This window comes from Musca vetustissima, unplaced genomic scaffold (genome assembly GCF_032173495.1).
Source record: "Musca vetustissima isolate MV318-11 ecotype Yass unplaced genomic scaffold, APGP_CSIRO_Mvet_v1 utg4424, whole genome shotgun sequence".
In the NCBI taxonomy this organism is placed as follows: Eukaryota; Metazoa; Arthropoda; class Insecta; order Diptera; family Muscidae; genus Musca; species Musca vetustissima.
The window spans coordinates 151,178-170,194 of NW_026878881.1; the positions used below are offsets into that span (position 1 = coordinate 151,178).

Consider the following 19,017-nt stretch of genomic DNA (forward strand, 5'->3'; position numbering starts at 1 on the left):
CTTTACAAAAAAAATACCGACCTCTATTTCTTTTATGAATTGATGATAATGATTTGAATCATGGCTATTGTTTTATTTATTATTATTAATTATTTTTGTTAAAAATAAAAAAAGAAAATGAAACAAAAAAAAACTATTAAAAATGAAAGTATCTCCCTCCCAAAAAAAATTTAAAAAATGTAAAAAACTCTACATTAAAAAAATACTTAAACATAAACATTGTCGATACTATATTTATATATATTGTTAGTTTAAAATTTATATTTAGCATTTATTTAATACAAAAATATATATTTATATTTTTAGTTAAATATATTATTATTATAACTATTACTACTCCCCCCTTCTATATTCTAAAACATTTATGACAAATAAAGTTCAAATTAGTTGCAATTTAGAAATTAAAAGTCAACAAGAAAATACTCTCTCATCACTAATAATTTTTTTCACATTAAAATAAATAAAAAAACTAATGTTTAAGTGTAAAATAAAAAAAATAAATTAAATTAGAAAAAAACACAATAATAATATTAAAGAAAAATATTTTAGAAGAATAACTATTTTGTGTACTAAAACAAAAAACTCTCCTCTATAGAAAGATAATAAGAAGGCCTTTAGCCTATAAAGGTATTACTTTTGTTCCTTCTTTGCTAAATAAAATAAAAATTTCTTTATTTCGTAAAAACTAAAAATCATCCCAAAATTTGTGACAATCCCCATTCAAAATAAAACTTTTGAAATCATTCCATTTTAATTAAAATTTTTTTTTTGATAAAAATAATTCTTAGCCATAGATATTCTTTCTTTCCATTGGAATCAATGTCAATGTACCTTAATAAAACTAGAAATTAAATAATTAAAGAAAAAACATCACAATAGACGCTACACATGTATGCATGTATATTCCAAAATTAGTTTATAAATTTTAAGTAAAACTGTGTGAACCAAACTTGAAAAAAAAGAAACAAATGCAATAAATTGATATATGTATCTCATGAAGGACAAACAAAAGAGAAAGAAAAAAAAAACAAAAAATTTGTTTTAATTATATTTTTTTTCGAAATTTAAATTATTATATTTTTCGTATATAGACTCAATTTTCTAATTTATTTTGTGGGGAAACCCCTAATGAAATTTACTAAAGAACTTCTTTTCTATTGACACCAACCTTCCAACATTGAAAATTATGGGTCAAATTGCCACCAACCCAAATAACCTCAATATTCAAGAAAATACCTATGTTTGAAATTTAATTTGCTATATTTGTCATATATAGATTAAATTTTTCCCTTACACTTGGTCAGGGACCCCTAATGAAATTTGATATAGAAAAAGATTTCCATTAACACCAACCACCTAATATAAAAAATTATGGTTCAAATAGGGACCAACCGGAATAACCTCAAAATTCAAGAATACATAAATACAATTTTTTATTAATGAAATTTAAATGAATATATTTTTATTGTATGGAGTAAATTTTCCGCTTACACTTGGTCAGGGACCCCTAATGAAATTTTATGTAGAATAAGTTTTCCATTGACACCAATCACCTAATACTAAAAATTAGGGGTCAAATTGCGACAAACTTAAATAACCTCAAAATTCAAGAAAATAATAAATTCTGTTATATTTACCCAATTTAAATTGATATATTTTTCATGTGCGAAGTTAATATTTCAATTTATGTTGTTCAGTGACCCCTAATGAAATTTAATGAAGAACATATTTTCCATTGACACCAACCTTCTAAAATTAAAATTTAAGGGTCAAATTGGTACAAACACACTTAACCTTAAAATTCAAGAAAATAAACATCCACTTTTATATCTACCCAATTTAAATTAATATATTTTTCATATATAGAGTCAATATTTCAATTTCTTTTGTACAGTGACCGCCGATGAAATTTTATGTAGAACAAGTTTTCCATTGACACCAACTTTCTAAAATTTTAAATTATGGATCAAATTGGCACAAACCTGTTTAACCTCAAAATTCAAGAAAATGTAAATTTCCTTTCATGTATATCCAATTAAAGTTGATATATTTTTCATATATAGAGTAAATATTGCACTTTCCGATGTTCGAGACCCCTAATGAAATTTGATGAAGAAAATATTTTCCATTGACCGCAACCTTCTAAAGTTAAAAATTATGGGTCAAATTGCTACCACTCATATAACCTTAAAATTCATGAACTTTTAAATATTCTTTCCTATGTTCGAAATTTAAATCGAAATATTTTTCATATAAAGAGTCAATATTTCGTTTACTTATGGTCAGTGACCCCAAATGGAATTTGATTCCGAAAAATTTTTACATTGACACCAACCACCTATTATTAAAAATTAGGGGTCAAATTGAGACAAACTTAAATAACCTCAAAATTCAAGCAAATAAATTCTGTTATATTTACCGAATTTAAATTGATATAGTTTTCATATATATTAGTCAATAACACATTCCAAGAAAATGCATATATATCCAATTAAAATTTATATATTTTTTCTATATAGAGTTAATATTTCGATTTCTTTTGTTCAGTGATCCCCAATGAAATTTGATGAAGAACATATTTTTCATTGACAACAACCTTCTAAAATTAAAATTTATGGGTTAAATTTGCACAAACCCACATAGCCTTAAAATTCATTAACTTATAAATTTACTTTCATATGTTCGAAATTTAAATTGATATATTTTTCATAGAAAGAGTCAATATTCCGCTTACACTTGGTCAGGGACCCCTAATGAAATTCGATTTAGAAAAATTTTCCCATTGCAACCTACCACCTAGTTTTAAAAATTAAGGGTCAAATTGAGTCAAACTGAAATAACCTCAAAATTCAAGATAATACAAATTTCTGTTATATTTACCGAATTTAAATTAATATAGTTTTCATATATATAGTCAATATTCCGCTTACACTTAGTCAGGGACTCCTAATGAAATTTGATGAAGAACATCTTTCCCATTGGCCACAATCTTCTAGATTTAAAAATTATGGGTGAAATTAGCTCAAACACACATAACCTTAAAATTTAATAAATGTTCATTAATATGTTCGAAATTGAAATATATTTATTTTTCATATATCGAGTCAATATTCCGCTTAAACTTAGTCAAGGACTCCTAATGAAATTCGATTTAGAATATATTTTCCATTGACACCAACCTTCTAAAATTAAAAACTATGGCTGAAACTGGGACAAGGCGTGGATTTTTTAAATAAATTTTTCAAGGGTCAATTTTTTAAGGGTCATCGACAAGGCGTGAATTTTTTAAATAATTTTTTCAAAGGTCATCGACAAGACGTGGATTTTTTAAATAATTTTTTCAAAGGTCATCGACAAGACGTGAATTTTTTAAATAATTTTTTCAAAGGTCATCGACAAGACGTGAATTTTTTAAATAATTTTTTCAAAGGTCATCGACAAGACGTGAATTTTTTAAATAATTTTTTCAAAGGGTCTATACAAAGCGTGGATTAAAAAAAATATTTTTGATATTCGATATCTTTTCTAAAAATTCCATTTATTCAAAAACTATATTTAAATCACATTAATTGTCTATATATGTATGTACAAATCTTATAGTAAAAAAAAAGGAAAGTAGCGGAATCCCTATTCCCTTTCCGACTGCTCCCCTCTCTTTCTGCGTTTGACTTTTTTCTTTTGTTTTTCCGTTGACGTACTTCCTGTTGTGGCTGTGGTCGTTGAAGCCGGCAGCAGAGAACCCTTAGACTGGATACTTGAACCATGGCGTTTATACATTGTCAGGGGTTTCCTTTCAATCCAAAATCGCAAAAAGAATTGGAAATCCTTTTTCAGGGCCTCTTTGGGATGGATCTGAAAATATGCATTTAAGTGAAAATCTTCCTATAAGGAAAGGCCTCGAACTTACCCTATCCCTGGCAGCCATTTTATAGGTATACCAAATAAATTCCACCACCCCAATAACCAGGGCCACACCAATACCCAACTGCAGGACAAGAAATACGCCTCTCAGCGTTTCCATATCCATTTGGGAACCATCCTGGCTGCCGCTGTGTTCATCCTCACACAGCACGGTATTATTATTGAAAATCCATTCACGTTTCAATTTGTAGAGGAAACCCTGTTCGCTGAGCTTCAATATGCCCACATTCAGTTCGGACCGATAGGGGGCATCTGAAAGAAAACAAAAAACCTTATATGGATCCCATATCCAGGGGTACCCCCTTACTTACTCAATGGCACCGCAATCCCGTACAATTTCTCCCCGAATGGATCTCCAATCGGCATAAGGTCACAATGCCGCTTGGCATAGTACTGCAGATTGGGGGTCTCCAATAGGAAAGCATAACGTCCTTTGCTATGTCGCACCCGATCCACGCCCTCTTTATTGTCTTTGGTCAGTGCCTCTGGTTTAAAGGTTCTCATTTTATTCCAAGCCAAACGATATTCCGATTCATTCGATTCTGAAAAGAATTGCGAAGTCGATCCACCTTTGATGGTGCCAAATTGTATTTTATTTTGCTGCACCAGATCGTGTAGGTTCTGGATGGTACCATCCATTTTGGAAGCGGTTATAAAAGAGGTCATCTTGGCCAAATATGTCTGGGCCATTAGCAGGGCGAAGATCCACCAAAAGGTCGTAAAGAGACGCATGTGATTGGCACTGAAAAACATTTTTTATTTATTTGTAAACAAAAAATTTTTTGGAAATGAATTCGAATTTCGAACATTTTCCAATTTCGAAAAAATTATTTTCGAATTATTTTCTATACGGAAAAAACATTTTTCGAATTTTTTTTTCGTATAGAAAAAAATTGTTTTCGAATTTTTTTCTATACGGAAAAAAATTGTGTTCGAATTTTTTTGTATACGTAAAAAAAATTGTTTTCGATTTTTTTTCTATACGCAAAAAATTAGTTTTCGAATTTTTTTCTATACGGAAAAAAATAGTTTTCAATTTTTTTTCTATACGGAAAAAAATATTTTTGAATTTTTTCTATACGAACAAAATTGTTTTCAAATTTTTTCTATACGAAAAAATTGTTTTCGAATTGTTTTCTATACGGAAAAAAAGGTTTTCGAATTTTTTTCTATACGGAAAAAATTGTTTTCGATTTTTTTTCTATACGGAAAAAATTTCGATTTTTTTTCTATACGCAAAAAAAATAGTTTTCGAATTTTTTTCTATACAGAAAAAAATAGTTTTCAAATTTTTTTTCTATACGGAAAAAATTAATTTCGATTTTTTTCCATACGGAAAAAATTGTTTTCGAATTTTTCTATAGAAAATAATAGTTTTTTTTTATACGGAAAAAATTGTTTTTGAATTTTTTTTTCTATACGAAAAAAAACTGTTTCCGAAAAAATTTTTTTCGAACTTCGAATGAATTTGGGGAAAATCTTTTTCGAACTTCAAAAAAAAAAAAAAAATCGAAATTTCGAACTTCGAAAATATTCGTAATTTCGAACTTCGAAAATAATTTTTTTCGAACTTTGAAAATTTTCAAAATTAATTTTTTTTGAACTTCGAAAAAATTCGAAGATAATTTTTTTGAGCTTCGAAAAAATTCGAAATTAATTTTATTCCAATTTCAAAATTTTGCTTACGTTGGCAAAATATCACATCCCACTTGCAGCACCGAATTGATATGTAAATGCAGGGAATTTCGTAGTGACCAGACCAGCTGCACGGAATTCGGATCATCCTGTGGTTGCCACTCTTCGGGGGTAAATCTAAAAATCGGAAATAACAATTTCAAAAAGTTTCCCTCAATTGAGATGTCCGTTCTCCTACCTGGCCAGCAAAACATAAATCAGCGACATCAGCAGCAGGGCTATCAGCAGGCAAAGCCATACCTCCACCGAGAAGGGTTCGAGAAATTGAAATAATTCTTTCTTCGGAGGTGGGGGTTTCGAATACAGAATTTGTACACCCAGCTGCATAAAGGGCACCGTGAAGTCCACGACAGTTCGACGCTCCTGCGTTATGGTCAAATCACAAATGCCCATTTGAGCTTGCTGGGGAAAAATTAAAGTTTGAAAAAATATTGGAATTCATTTTGAAAAAATATTGAAATTTATTTCATAACACCCTTACATTATCCATTAACTGCCTAACAATACCATCCCATTCATTGGTGACCGGGTCATAGGACCCGTATTTATTATCCGGCACTGGTTCGAAGACAAAATCGAAATGTAGATCCTTGGAAAGTTCGAAAATTAAATCGACAACATAACCCTTGAAACGATCATTGCCCTCGAAATGGACCCCCTCGGGCTCTTCACGAATCATAAAATAGGGTTCTCCAATCCTCGTGGCCACGGTATATTTCACCTTTTTCTTTTGCTTCTCTGCATCATCACCCTTTTTGCGGGGCTTCACCGGTTTCCTGGTCATATTAGCTATTAAATGGTCATAGGGCACAAGGCCATGATTTTTATTCCAGACACTCAAGGTCTCATCGATCATTGCATCGTAGATATCCAAATTGAAGTCATCACGTATGCCATGCGGATTTAGGAGCATTTTTTGGGTCTTATAATGGGGTTCAATGTGTTTCGAATTCATCTGGAAAATGGGAAGAGAGCGAGTTGGAGGTTGGAAATGATTCTCAAGAAAGTGAAATTTCTTCCTACCTTTTTCATGCGATCGATGACATCATTTCCGGATTCCCAAAAACCACCCATACACGAGCCTTCGGGTGGAGGTATCGGATCCGGTTGAAAGGTCTGCTGTAGGGCATTATAATATAGCACCAGGACATCGTAGATATTCTGCTGCTTCAGACTGCGAATTGAGTCCTTTTCTCCCGGATCAAAAACATCTGTTTCACTATGCTGGGGCGGAGGTATATAGCTTCGCAGCCGAACACTGGTAACATTCGATAGAAATTTGTCCGATATTAGCGATTGCAAGCCACTTGTATGGGTATCCAAATTTGTAAAGAAGAAGCTCTGGGTAAGAATAAAAAATTGAGGAAAAAAATTTAAAAATTAAGTCTCCACAAAATATTTTTAATAAATTAAAGTCTCCCAAAAATATTTTTAAAAAATTAATTTTTAAAAAAATAATTCTTAAAAAATATTTAAAAGAAAATTAAGTCTCCAAAAATATTTCAAAAAAAATAAAGTCTCCAAAAAAAATTTTAAAAAATCAAGTCTCCAAAAAATATTTTTAAAAAATTAAGTCTCAAAAAATATTTTTAAAAAATTCAAGTCTCCAAAAAAATATTTTTTATTTAAAAATAAAAGTCCACACCTTGAAAAAATATTTTTAAAAAATTAAGTCTCCAAGAAATATTTTTAAAAAATTAAGTCAAATTTTTTTAATTATAAAAAAAATGTTTTCGAAATCCAAAAATTATTTTTAATTTTCGAATATAAAAAAATTTTCGAAGTTCGAAAATTTTTCAAATTTCTAAAGATCTTTAATTTCAATGTAAGAAAAAATATTTTCGAATTTCGAAAATCAAATTCAAAATTAAGTCTCCAAAAAAAATTAAGTCTCCAAAAAATATTTTTTAAAAATTAAAGTCTCCCAAAAATATTTTTAAAAAATTAAGTCCCCAAAAATATTTAAAAAAAATTAAAATCGCCAAAAAAAAAAGTCTCCAAAAAATATTTTTAAAAAATTAAGTCTCCAAAAAATATTTTTAAAAAATTAAGTCTCAAAAAAATATTTTTAAAAAAATCCACGCCACAAAAAAATTTTTTTTTTTTAAATCCACGCCTCCAAGAAATATTTTTAAAAAATTAAGTCAAATTTTTTTAATTGTGAAAATAAAATGTTTTCGAAATCCAAAAATTATTTTTAATTTTCTTATATAAAAAAATATTTTCGAAGTTCGAAAATTTTTCAAATTTCTAAAGTTCTTTAATTTCAATGTAAGAAAAAATATTTTCGAATTTCGAAGAAAAAAATTCGAATTTTCGAAATAATTTTTTTTGAAATTTGAAAAAAATTTTATTTCTGTGTGAGAAAAAATGTTATAGAACTTCGAAAAAAAATATTTCCGAAATTTTTTCCAATTTCGTAATTATTTTTCGAATTTCGATAAAGTTTTTTTTTAATTTTTTTTTGTATATTTTTCCTTACTCACATTAAATGACATAGTCATATTAAAATTTTGTAGTCATATTAAAAGTTCTTTAATTTCAATGTAAGAAAAACTATTTTCGAATTTCGAATGTTCGAAATTATTTTTTTTTTCGAATTTTGAAAAAAAAATTATTTTATGTGTAAGAAAAAAATATTTCCCACTTTTTTCGAAGTTCGAAAAATTTCGAAATTATTTTTCGAATTTCGAAAAAGTTTTTTTTTTCTATATTTTTCCTTACTCACATTAAATGACGTAGTCATATTAAAATTTATGGCCTCCTGCATTACCCCCACCGCCATATCCGCCGGACAATCGATCAGAACATTTCTCTCTCGAGAATTTTTTATAAGTTTCCAGAGAATTCGAAGATCATCGTTACGATTGAAGGGTATCAACTTGATGCCGGACTTGTGAAATTGTTTCCAGGCCAACAGGTGTTGCATGCGGGATAGATCTGAAAGAGAAAAAACTTGTTAAGAGATTTTCCTCTCTCCCGCTCTCTCATGACTCACTCACCCGATGAGGTCTCATAGGCAATGGTGAATGTTTTCCAATTCAGTGGATTATTTTTCACAATGTCTAAGTAGGCCTGCGACAAAACATTAACCGATGGCGCCACATTAATCGTATAGAAATATTTACTCTGAACCATGTCCGTCTCTTCGCCATTCCAATCGAATTGCAGATGGGGTATCCCCGTCAGATTGCACAAAACGTTGACAATGTCTGAAAGGGAGAGAGAGAGAGGAAAATAAAATTTTGGAGAGAGAGAGAGGAATTTTCTGAAGGGAGAGAATTTCATTCATTATTCGGAATTACTCTCTCTCGTTTATTTTAATTCGTGTGCTTTCCTTCGCCTTTGATGTTCCGAATTTGGGTCAAATATTATTGCTTGTCTTTCGTCAATGTTTCTTCGTTTGTGGTTTCCACGGTGGGATCATTGTACGAAAAGGAAATACAATTGAGGGGGAAAACAAGTCGGAAAATTTGTTTGTGTTTAGAAAAGTGGAAACAAAGTGAAATGGGGGAAATAAATAAAATGACATTTTGTTGATGTTTTCATTTTACGCCCACACATACAAATGCGTGTACATGTGATCATTTGTTTATAGCTGGTCACACTTATGGGGAGGGAATTGCCATATCGATAGAAATTTCTACCGAATTTTTTTCTAGGCGAAAAAAATTTTTCTACCGAATTTTTTTCTAGGCGAAAAAAATTTTCTACCGAATTTTTTTCTAGGCGAAAAAAATTTTCTACCGAATTTTTTTCTAGGCGAAAAAAATTTTCTACCGAATTTTTTTCGATACGAAAAAAATTTTCTACCGAATTTTTTTTGATGCGAAAAAAATTTTCTACCGGAATTTTTTCGATGCGAAAAAAATTTTCTACCGAATTTTTTTCTGTGCGAAAAAATTGTCTACCGATTTTTTTCTATGCGAAAAAATTGTCTACCGAATTTTTTTCTAGGCGAAAAACAAATTTCTACCGAATTTTTTTCTATGCGAAAAAAATTTTCTACCGAATTTTTTTCTATGCGAAAAAAATTTTCTACCGAATTTTTTTCTATGCGAAAAAAAATTTTCTACCGAATTTTTTTCTAGGCGAAAAAAATTTTCTACCGAATTTTTTTCGATGCGAAAAAAATTTTCTACCGAATTTTTTTCTATGCGAAAAAAATTTTCTACCGAATTTTTTTCTATGCGAAAAAAATTTTCTACCGAATTTTTTTCTATGCGAAAAAAATTTTCTACCGAATTTTTTTCTATGCGAAAAAAATTTTCTACCGAATTTTTTTCTATGCGAAAAAAATTTTCTACCGAATTTTTTTCTATGCGAAAAAAATTTTCTACCGAATTTTTTTCTATGCGAAAAAAATTTTCTACCGAATTTTTTTCTATGCGAATACAATTTTCTACCGAATTTTTTTCTATGCGAATACAATTTTCTACCGAATTTTTTTCTATGCGAAAAAAATTTTCTACCGATTTTTTTTCTATGCGGAAAAAATTCCAATATTTTTTGATTGACTGATACCAGACAAAATTATGACCACACCGGCATAATAAAATCGTGTGACGACAAATAAATAAAATTAAGTCTCGATGTTTATTTTACTTTCCGTCCAAAACACCCACCATTTTCCGAACTAAAAATAAATAAAAAACTTACCGCTTTTAGTAGCTGAACTTGGGCCAATAATGGCGGCCACCCCATTATTCAGCAAATCGCAGGCTAAAAGAGAAGGGAAAAAACAAACAAACAATGAAATTTTAAACTTAGCAAAGAAAGATATTTAAAAATGAGTATTAGGGTGTAATGAAAAAAAATTAAAAAAAATCTTCAAATTGCGTGAATTTTTTGAGAAACATACTTAAAAAAATCTGGCAACGCTATGCCTGAATAGAAGTGTGGATTCACAGCCGAGTGAAAGAAATATTGCACGTGTAGATTTCGCTGGCGTAGGGGATTGAGAGATACCAAGCAAGGACTCTTATTGGCTTTAACATGACGAAGTCCAGGCTTATGTTGGTCCCTCTTTCATCTCAATTGTGGACACTGACCTCCGGTGGTGCCAGCTGGGGTACCTATTTTCACCACCCGATGAAATAGTGAACTAATATGTGCCGCGACTGCACCCATAAGAACTATTAAAAAATGGGTTGAGGCGTCGGGTTAGTTGCCCACACTCGGGAAACCCCAATCTACTATGAAAATGCAAAGAAAAAGAAAACCAAACCCCCCTAATGTTGACGACCCCTACAAACGCATACAGGACCACGATCTGCACGTTGTACAGAATATACGCAGTGTCCGCTTTGGCGGATGTACTCAAGAAGTGCAAAGCCGATATTATTGCCTTACAGGAAATGCGATGGAAAGGGACAGGCGTAAGTAAATCAGGCGATTACGTCCTGTATTATAGCTGTCATGACACGAGACATGAATTTGGCTGCGGATACATGGCTAACAGGAGAATAAAAGACCTCGTCCCCAGATTCACTCCAGTAGATGAGCGAATTGCTATATTCCGTATAAAAGCGAAGTTTTTCTATATCAGCCTCATTTTCACCCATGCTCCGATCGAAGATAAAGATGAACAGACCAAAGACAGCATATGACCGTTGCCCTGGCCATGACATTAAAATTCTGCTAGGAGATTTTAATGCAAAAATCGGAAGGGAAAATATCTTTGGCCCCATCGTCGGAAAATTCAGGCTCCATGAAGAAACATCCGACAACGGCATGGGGTTGATTGACTTCGCGGCAGCAAAAAATATGGTAATTAGCAGCATCAGATTCAAGCATCTCGATATACACAAGGCCACCTGGATTTCTCCTGATCAAGCAACGAGAAATCAAATTGATCATATTGTGATCGACGGAAGACATTCATCCAGTGTTTTAGACGTCCGATCGATCCGAGGAGCTAATATCGATTCGGACCATTACCTTGTGGCAGCCAAGGTACGCACCCGTCTTAATGTAGCAGCAAAGGTGTGATCTAACACAACACGAAAACTCGACGTCAAAAATATGCATACACAAGAGGTAGCCGAGGCCTACTCCGCTCAACTTACCCATCTGCTTGAAGAAAACACTTCTTGTCCCGATAATAGTATAGAAGCACAATGGCAAAGATTGCCCACTCCCTACAAACTGCAGCAAAATCACCACCAAGAAACCCATGGAACGATCAGGAGTGTCGTAATGCTACTGATGTGAAAAACGCAGCGTATAGGGCAACCCTGCAGACTGTAGCAACACGTAACGTGATGGAGAATTATCGGGGGAAAAGGAGAGAGGAGAAACGTGTTTTCAGAAAAAACAAGAAAGAACAAGAAAAACGTGAGCAAATCGAGATGTACAGGAGTCAGAATTAGGTCCGAAAATTCTACCAACGAGTAAAACACCAAACCGAAGGTTTTGGTGCTGACACATCCTCCTGTAGAGATGAAGAAGGAAACCCGGTGACAGATACAGACAGTGTGCTGAGGATCTGGAAGGAGCATTTTGAAAAACTTCTGGTTGCAAATAGTGGCGGTGAAGATGATACCCCAGAACCAATAAGAGATGATGGTATAGAGTGTATACCACCCAGCCAACATGAGGTCAGAATAGCAATAAATCGGCTAAAGAACAATAAAGCAGCAGGTGCCGATGGGTTATCAGCCGAACTATTCAAGACTGGTGGTCAGATGCTGGTAAGGAGCATTCACCAGCTGATTAGTACAATTTGGCTAGAAGAATGCATGCCCAATAATTGGAACCTCAGCATCCTGTGTCCCGTGCACAACAAAAGAACACAAGTCGTTATGTACCAACTATAGAGGAATAAGTCACCTTCCTGTCGCATATAATGTGCTATCAAGCGTACATTGTGAACGACTGAGGCCAATGGGTCAATGACATTATTGGACCATACCAATGCCTGGCAAATTCAGGCCTGACAATCCACCATTGACCAGATTTTCACGCTACACCAAATCCTAAAAAAAAAACTAACGAAAAACCCATCGACAAGCCGCATTCGACAGCCCTATCCGTTCAGAGGTGTATAAAGCCATGTCTGCGTTTGGCATTCCTGCAAAATTAATACGGCTATGCAGGATAACTTTAACTGGTACAAGATCAACAGTTAAAGTCGGAAAGGACCACTCGGAGCCCTATAATACCGAACGAGGATTCAGACAAGGTGACAAGGTTGTCGTGTGACCTTTTTAACATCCTGCTGGAAAAGGTCACACGAGAGGCAAAAGTGAACAGATATGTCACTCTGTACACCAAACAACACATGTTACTCGCCTACTCGGCGTAGGCGAGAACACTGAAAACGGTAACAGCCAAATTTGAACAAATTGAGAAGGAGTCTGCCAAAGTGGGTTTGGCAGTAAACGGCGAGAAGATCAAACTCGGACCAACTGTGGAACATGAGAAGTTAAGCTTCGAGGTAGTCAAAGATTTTATATACCTTGGTACCGCCATAAACAAAACGAATGATATCAGTTTTGAAATTCGGAGAAGGATAGTGATGGCCCACAGATGCTACTATGGTCTAAGTAAGCACTTAGAAACAAGGCCACCTCCCGCCAGAACAAATTCACTGGTACTACCCGTGCTATTATATGGATCTGAAGCATGGGTACTTGCGCAAGCAGATGAGGCAACTCTTGGGGTGTTTGAAAGAAAATTTCTCCGAAAGATCGGCGTCGAATGAACCACGAGCTTTACAATTTATACGCGGACATCGATATAGTCAGTCGTATTGAGCTGCAGCGACTACGGTGGCTAGGCCATGTTGTTGAATGCCCCAGCTCAAAAGCGAAGGGGAAGGCCACGAATGAGATGGAAAAACCAAGTAGAAAACAACATCTTGGAACGTGGTCTTCCAAATTGGTGGATTTGCGCACAAGACCGACGCGCTTGGAAATCTTTTTTAAGCTCGGCTTATGGAACAACCGTTCTGTAACAAGCCAGCCAAGTAAAAAAGTAAGATGTTAGTTTGGTCAGGTCTGAAGACATTGTGGAGGTATAGGAGAAGACATTTTATGAAGAAGTTTAAAGGTATCGATGGTCATTGTCTGTGCAGAGTACTTAAGAGTTATGGTTATTGTGGTAATTATGAGGTGAGTACATACGGCAGCAGAGGTTCGACGTCGTGAAGGCGGCTGGAAGCATCCTGAAATTTGCGACCGAGTGTATAAAAGGGAGAGGCAAGCGGTCAAGCGAGCAGGAGCGGTCAAGCTAGCAGAGAATAGGATAAATCACCAGCGGAGAAATAGAGAAAATATCGGTGAGTGTGAAATAGTGATTGTGAATTAACCAAGATTAACCAAGTCGAAATAAAGAGCCGCCGTGGGCCTTTATATAACCTAAAGTGATTTTAAACGAAAAACCCAAAATAAACATCCGGGCCTGGATATTAAGTGAAACCGAAATAAAGAGCCGTCGTGTGTCTTTATAGAACGGAAAGTGTTGAGAAAACCGACATAAAGAGCCGTCGCGGGCCTTTATAGAGAGGTTGTTGAAACCTTGGACAACGTCAAGACTTATTGCAGCAGCAGCAAGGACCGGAACCCACTCCGGATCACCAGAACCAGCAAACCCGAGTTCCTGTAAAACCAACAGCCGTATCGGAGCAGTACCAGCAGACGTTGGAGACTTTAATAACTTAAGTATAGGAGATCTATATATATATGTATATATATTAAGAGTAAATAAAGCGAAGTATTCTGAATTTGAAAGCTGAAACTACATATTTTCACTCTCGGTCATTTAATTATAAATTTTCTGTGAAGAACCCTATCCCCGCGAGAATATCCCAGCAACCAGAGGAAACTTGTCGTTACAAGTTCATTTGAAATTAATCCAAGTAAAACTGAAGCGATTTTGTTTGGCAAATCATAATTTCAGCCCCTCATGTATTTTTAAATCAGAACCAGATTGAATTTGTAGACAAACATATGTGCTTAGGTGTTCTTCTGGATAGGCATTTGGAAATCATGTGAACTTAGTTTATTCCAGTGTTTACTCTAGCTTACGTAGAATTCATTCTAACTGTGTGTATATTCGGGTATTGCGGGTAAAACAGAGATGTATGGTATACCAGTGTTCGCAAGAAAACGGTACACGACTTGTATAGACCCATGAAAAAATAATTTTCAATATCCACACTTTATCGATGACCCTTACAAATAAATTTTAAAAAATCCACGGCCTTTGTAAAATGCCATTAATTTGTTTTCTTATATTTTCACTACACCCCAATATCCAAAAGCTATTGAATTTCATCAATTAGTATCTTGCAAATCACTTACCCATCTCCTGCAAAATAATGCTGTCATCTTCACTTAAATACCGTTTGATGGGATTAAATTCTAATTGGTATTCTGGATTTAGATAATTTATATCTTGGATGGCCGTATCGAAGGCCAATTCCAATTCGGATTCACCTTTGAAAAATATGGCACCTGGAAATTGAGGGTGGCAGATTATTATAGGGGACTACTAATGGATGATTACCTCCCCTCGAATCCCCTTACCTATATTTAATATTTGTTTATTTAATTTTTGAAAATTGGCTTCGCAGATAAAAATTCCGAACAATATTAGGTGAAATAGTAACACTTTCATTTTCACGGGAATTTTTTTTTTTTCGAAATTCAAATTTCACATTTCATGAGGAATTTTTTTTTAATTATTTTTTTTGGAAATTTTTGAAAATTGATTTTTACATATGTGGTTGTGTTTTCCATAGAATTTTCCATTAGAACAGCATGCTTTTCATTTGAAAATATTTTTTGGGAAAGTTGGAGATATTTTTCACATTTTTTAAAAATATTTTTTTGAATTAAAAAAAAATAAATTTTTGTATAATTTTTTCTTTTTATAAATTTCCACTCACTTTTTCACAATTTTCGATTTAAATTTCTTTTAAATATTTTTTTTATATTTTTTTCAAAACTTTTTTTCCACAGCCAAAAAACTATTGTTTTACGCACGACAACAACAACAACAATATCGACATAAATATTTTTCTATAGATTTATTTTTTTTATTTTCGTCTCGTCGATTTCTTATCGTCCCGTTAAAATTTCGTAGCGATCCAACATCATCCGTATCCGTGCGTTAACTAAACAAGGCAGCACTTAATGCGTGCACCGATCACTGTCCAGCATCGACATAGCATGGCGTATTTAGACTGAGGGTGTCTGTCTCTTCAGTGATGACGTCCACGGACGATTGCCCTCAGGCATGACAGCCAACAAAAAACTTAGATGGCGTTTTATTGTTGTGGTTCTGTTCTGTTCTGTTTTGTTTTCTTTTCATTTTCCTTTAAACAAATTTTGGAATTTTATTTAAATAAAAAAAAAAGTCTTCTAAAGGTGTCTTCTCCCGTGTCTGTGTATTGGTAAGCGTCTGGCGTTTTGTCGTCATTTCCATTATTTCGACAAAATATGTTTGTCCCCCACATTGCCTCACTAGGTCGATACGCTCTTGTGGGGATGGAAAATGTCGTGGATTTTTTAAATAATTTTTTTCCACAGCTACATAAGGCGTGGATTTTTTAAATAATTTTTTTAAATCTCCCCCCAAAATATTTTTAAACCAGTAAGGAAAGTAGTAAAGTCGGACGGGGCCGACTATATGATACCCTTCAGCACTTTGGGTATATTCAACAGATGATATGATACCCTTCACCACTTTGGGTATATTCAACAGATGAATCCTAACAGACGTCGCATTTTTAAAGGACCAGTAAAATGAAATTGGATCCATAAACATGTCATTCTGCAGCCGATACTAAATTTTTCATATTGTCCTATATAGAAGCTATATCGAAATCTGAACCGATTTTCAGGAAACGTAACACACATCATTCTAGACCTAATTCACTACGTTGTGCCAAATTTCGTGCAAATCGAAAGATATATAGGGACTTTGGTGCACCATTTACCTTAAATCGGACGAAACTATATATGGGGGCTATATCGAAATCGGAACCGATTTTCCCGAAACTTAACACACATCATTCTAAACTAAATTCAGTACGCCATGCCAAATTTCCTGCAAATCGAAAGATATGTAGGGACTTTGGTGGACCATTTACATAAAATCGGACGAAAATATATATGGGAGCTATATCGAAATCTGAACCGATTTTCAGGAAACTTAACACACATCATTCTAGACCTAATTCATTATTCTGTGCCAAATTTCGTGCAAATCGAAGGATAAAAAGGAACTTTGTAGCACTATTTACCTAAAATCGGACGAAAATATATATGGGAGCTATATCGAAATCTGAACCGATTTCCTCGAAACTTACCACTCATCATTCTAGACTCAATTCAGTACGCCATGCCAAATTTCGTGCAAATCGAAGGATATATAGGGACTTTGGTGCACCATTTACTTTAAATCGGACGAAAATATGTATGGGAGATATATCTAAATCTGAACCGATTTGCCCGAAACTTAACACACATTATTCTAGACCTAATTCACTATGTTGTGCCAAATTTCGGGCAAATAGAAGGATATATAGGGACTTTGGTGCCCCATTTACATAAAATCGGACGAAAATATATATGGGAGCTATATAGAAATCTGAACCGATTTTCCCGAAACATACCACTCATCATTCTAGACTCAATTCAGTTCGTCATGCCAAATTTCGTGCAAATCGAAGGATATAAAGGAACTTTGGAGCACCATTTACATAAAATCGGATGAAAATATATATGGGAGCTATACCTAAATCTGAACCGATTTTCAGGAAATTTAACACACATCATTCTAGACCTAATTCATTACGCTGTGCTAAATTTCGTGCAAATCGAAAGATATAAGGAATTTTGGAGCACTATTTACCTAAAATCGGACGAAAATATATATGGGAGCTATATCTTAATCTGAACCGATTTTCACGAAACTTGGCAGGCATCATTCTAGGCTCAATTCAGTACGTTATGCCAAATTTCGTGCAAATCGAAAGATATGTAGGGACTTTGGTGCACCATTTACCTTAAATCGGACGAAAATATATATGGGAGCTATAACTAAATCTGAACCGATTTTCCCAATTTCAATAGGGTTCGTCCTTGGGCCAAATAAGTGACTTGTGCCAAATGTTATCCAAATCGGATGATAAGTGCGACCTATACTTTGTTTACAATTTAACATCTACAGACAGACGGACATGCGTAAAATCGGACGAAAATATATATGGGAGCTATATCTAAATCTGAACCGATTTTTACAAAATTTAACACACATCGTTCTAGTACGCTATGCCAAATTTCGTGCACATCGTAAGATATATAGGGACTTTTGAGCTCCATTTACCTTAAATCGGACGAAAATATATATGGGAGCCATGGACTTACGAAGGGGGCGTCCAAGGGGGGCTGGGCCCCCCGAAATGAATTTGTTTCACAGTAAATTTATGTTTGCAACAGCGAATTTTTTCATTTTGTACTACCGGGTTTACCTTAAATCGGACGAAAATATATATGGGAGCTATATCGAAATCTGAACCGATTTTCCCGAAACTTACAACACATCATTCTAGACTCAATTCAGTATGCCATGCCAAAGTGTAAATCGAAAGATATATAGGAACTTTGGTGCACCATTTACATTAAATCGGACGAAAATATATATGGTAGCTTTATCTAAATCTGAACCGATTTTCACGAAACATCGCACACATCATTCTAGACCTTATTCATTACGCTGTGCCAAATTTCGTGCGTATCGAAAGATATATAGGTACATTGGTGGACCATTTACCTAAAATCGGACGAAAATATATATGGGAGCTATATCGGAATCTGAACCGATTTTCACGAAATTCGAAACACATCGTTTTAAACTTAATTCAGTACGCTATGCCAAATTTCGTGTAAAGTTCCGGAGGAACTGCTACTGAATCTTACCCTAACTGATGACGAGATGACAGGGGGATGGTTGTAGTATTAGCGAATGAAGCGCAGACCCTGCTGACCGACCGACTTCAAGTCTGACTACAACAGGTCCTGTGTCGGCACTTGCTGACAATAAACATACGAGGCAATCTGCGAGGCGATGTCCGACGATGCCCAGCAACGTACATCTGCTCAAATTAATTGGAAGGACCGAGTAGTAGCTGATGCGAAAGACTACAAACGTGCTGTTACGTATCTCCGCAAATTCGTGGGCCGAGACGCGAATTTGATTTCGGAGAGTGAGGTACACCTCATCAAGGGTAAGATGAGATTCGTAACGCTGTTCGAAAGAATCTATCCGCACGCTCTCTATCGTGAACTCGAGATGGACAGGTAGAATCGGCGAAGCCCACTGTCTCTAGTAACGGACAGCGGCTCAAATGTTGGGGAGTAGTAGCTGATTCGAAACACTAAAAACGTGCTG

The 19,017-nt window shown here is 34.1% G+C and overlaps 1 protein-coding gene across 1 annotated transcript; it reads right to left on the bottom strand.

Annotated features, from left to right (window-relative positions):
- Positions 1-3,627: 3,627 nt before the first annotated feature.
- On the bottom strand, positions 3,628-18,721 carry LOC133323658 (glutamate receptor ionotropic, kainate 2). Its single transcript, XM_061532579.1, has 12 exons — positions 18,676-18,721; positions 14,922-15,074; positions 10,276-10,338; positions 8,619-8,828; positions 8,345-8,556; positions 6,640-6,957; positions 6,098-6,571; positions 5,795-6,018; positions 5,608-5,733; positions 4,233-4,663; positions 3,908-4,173; positions 3,628-3,852 (listed from the first exon to the last, which is right to left on the bottom strand). Exons 1-12 carry the CDS (start codon positions 18,719-18,721, stop codon positions 3,628-3,630), a joined length of 2,748 nt encoding a protein of 915 aa, XP_061388563.1.
- Positions 18,722-19,017: the final 296 nt, after the last annotated feature.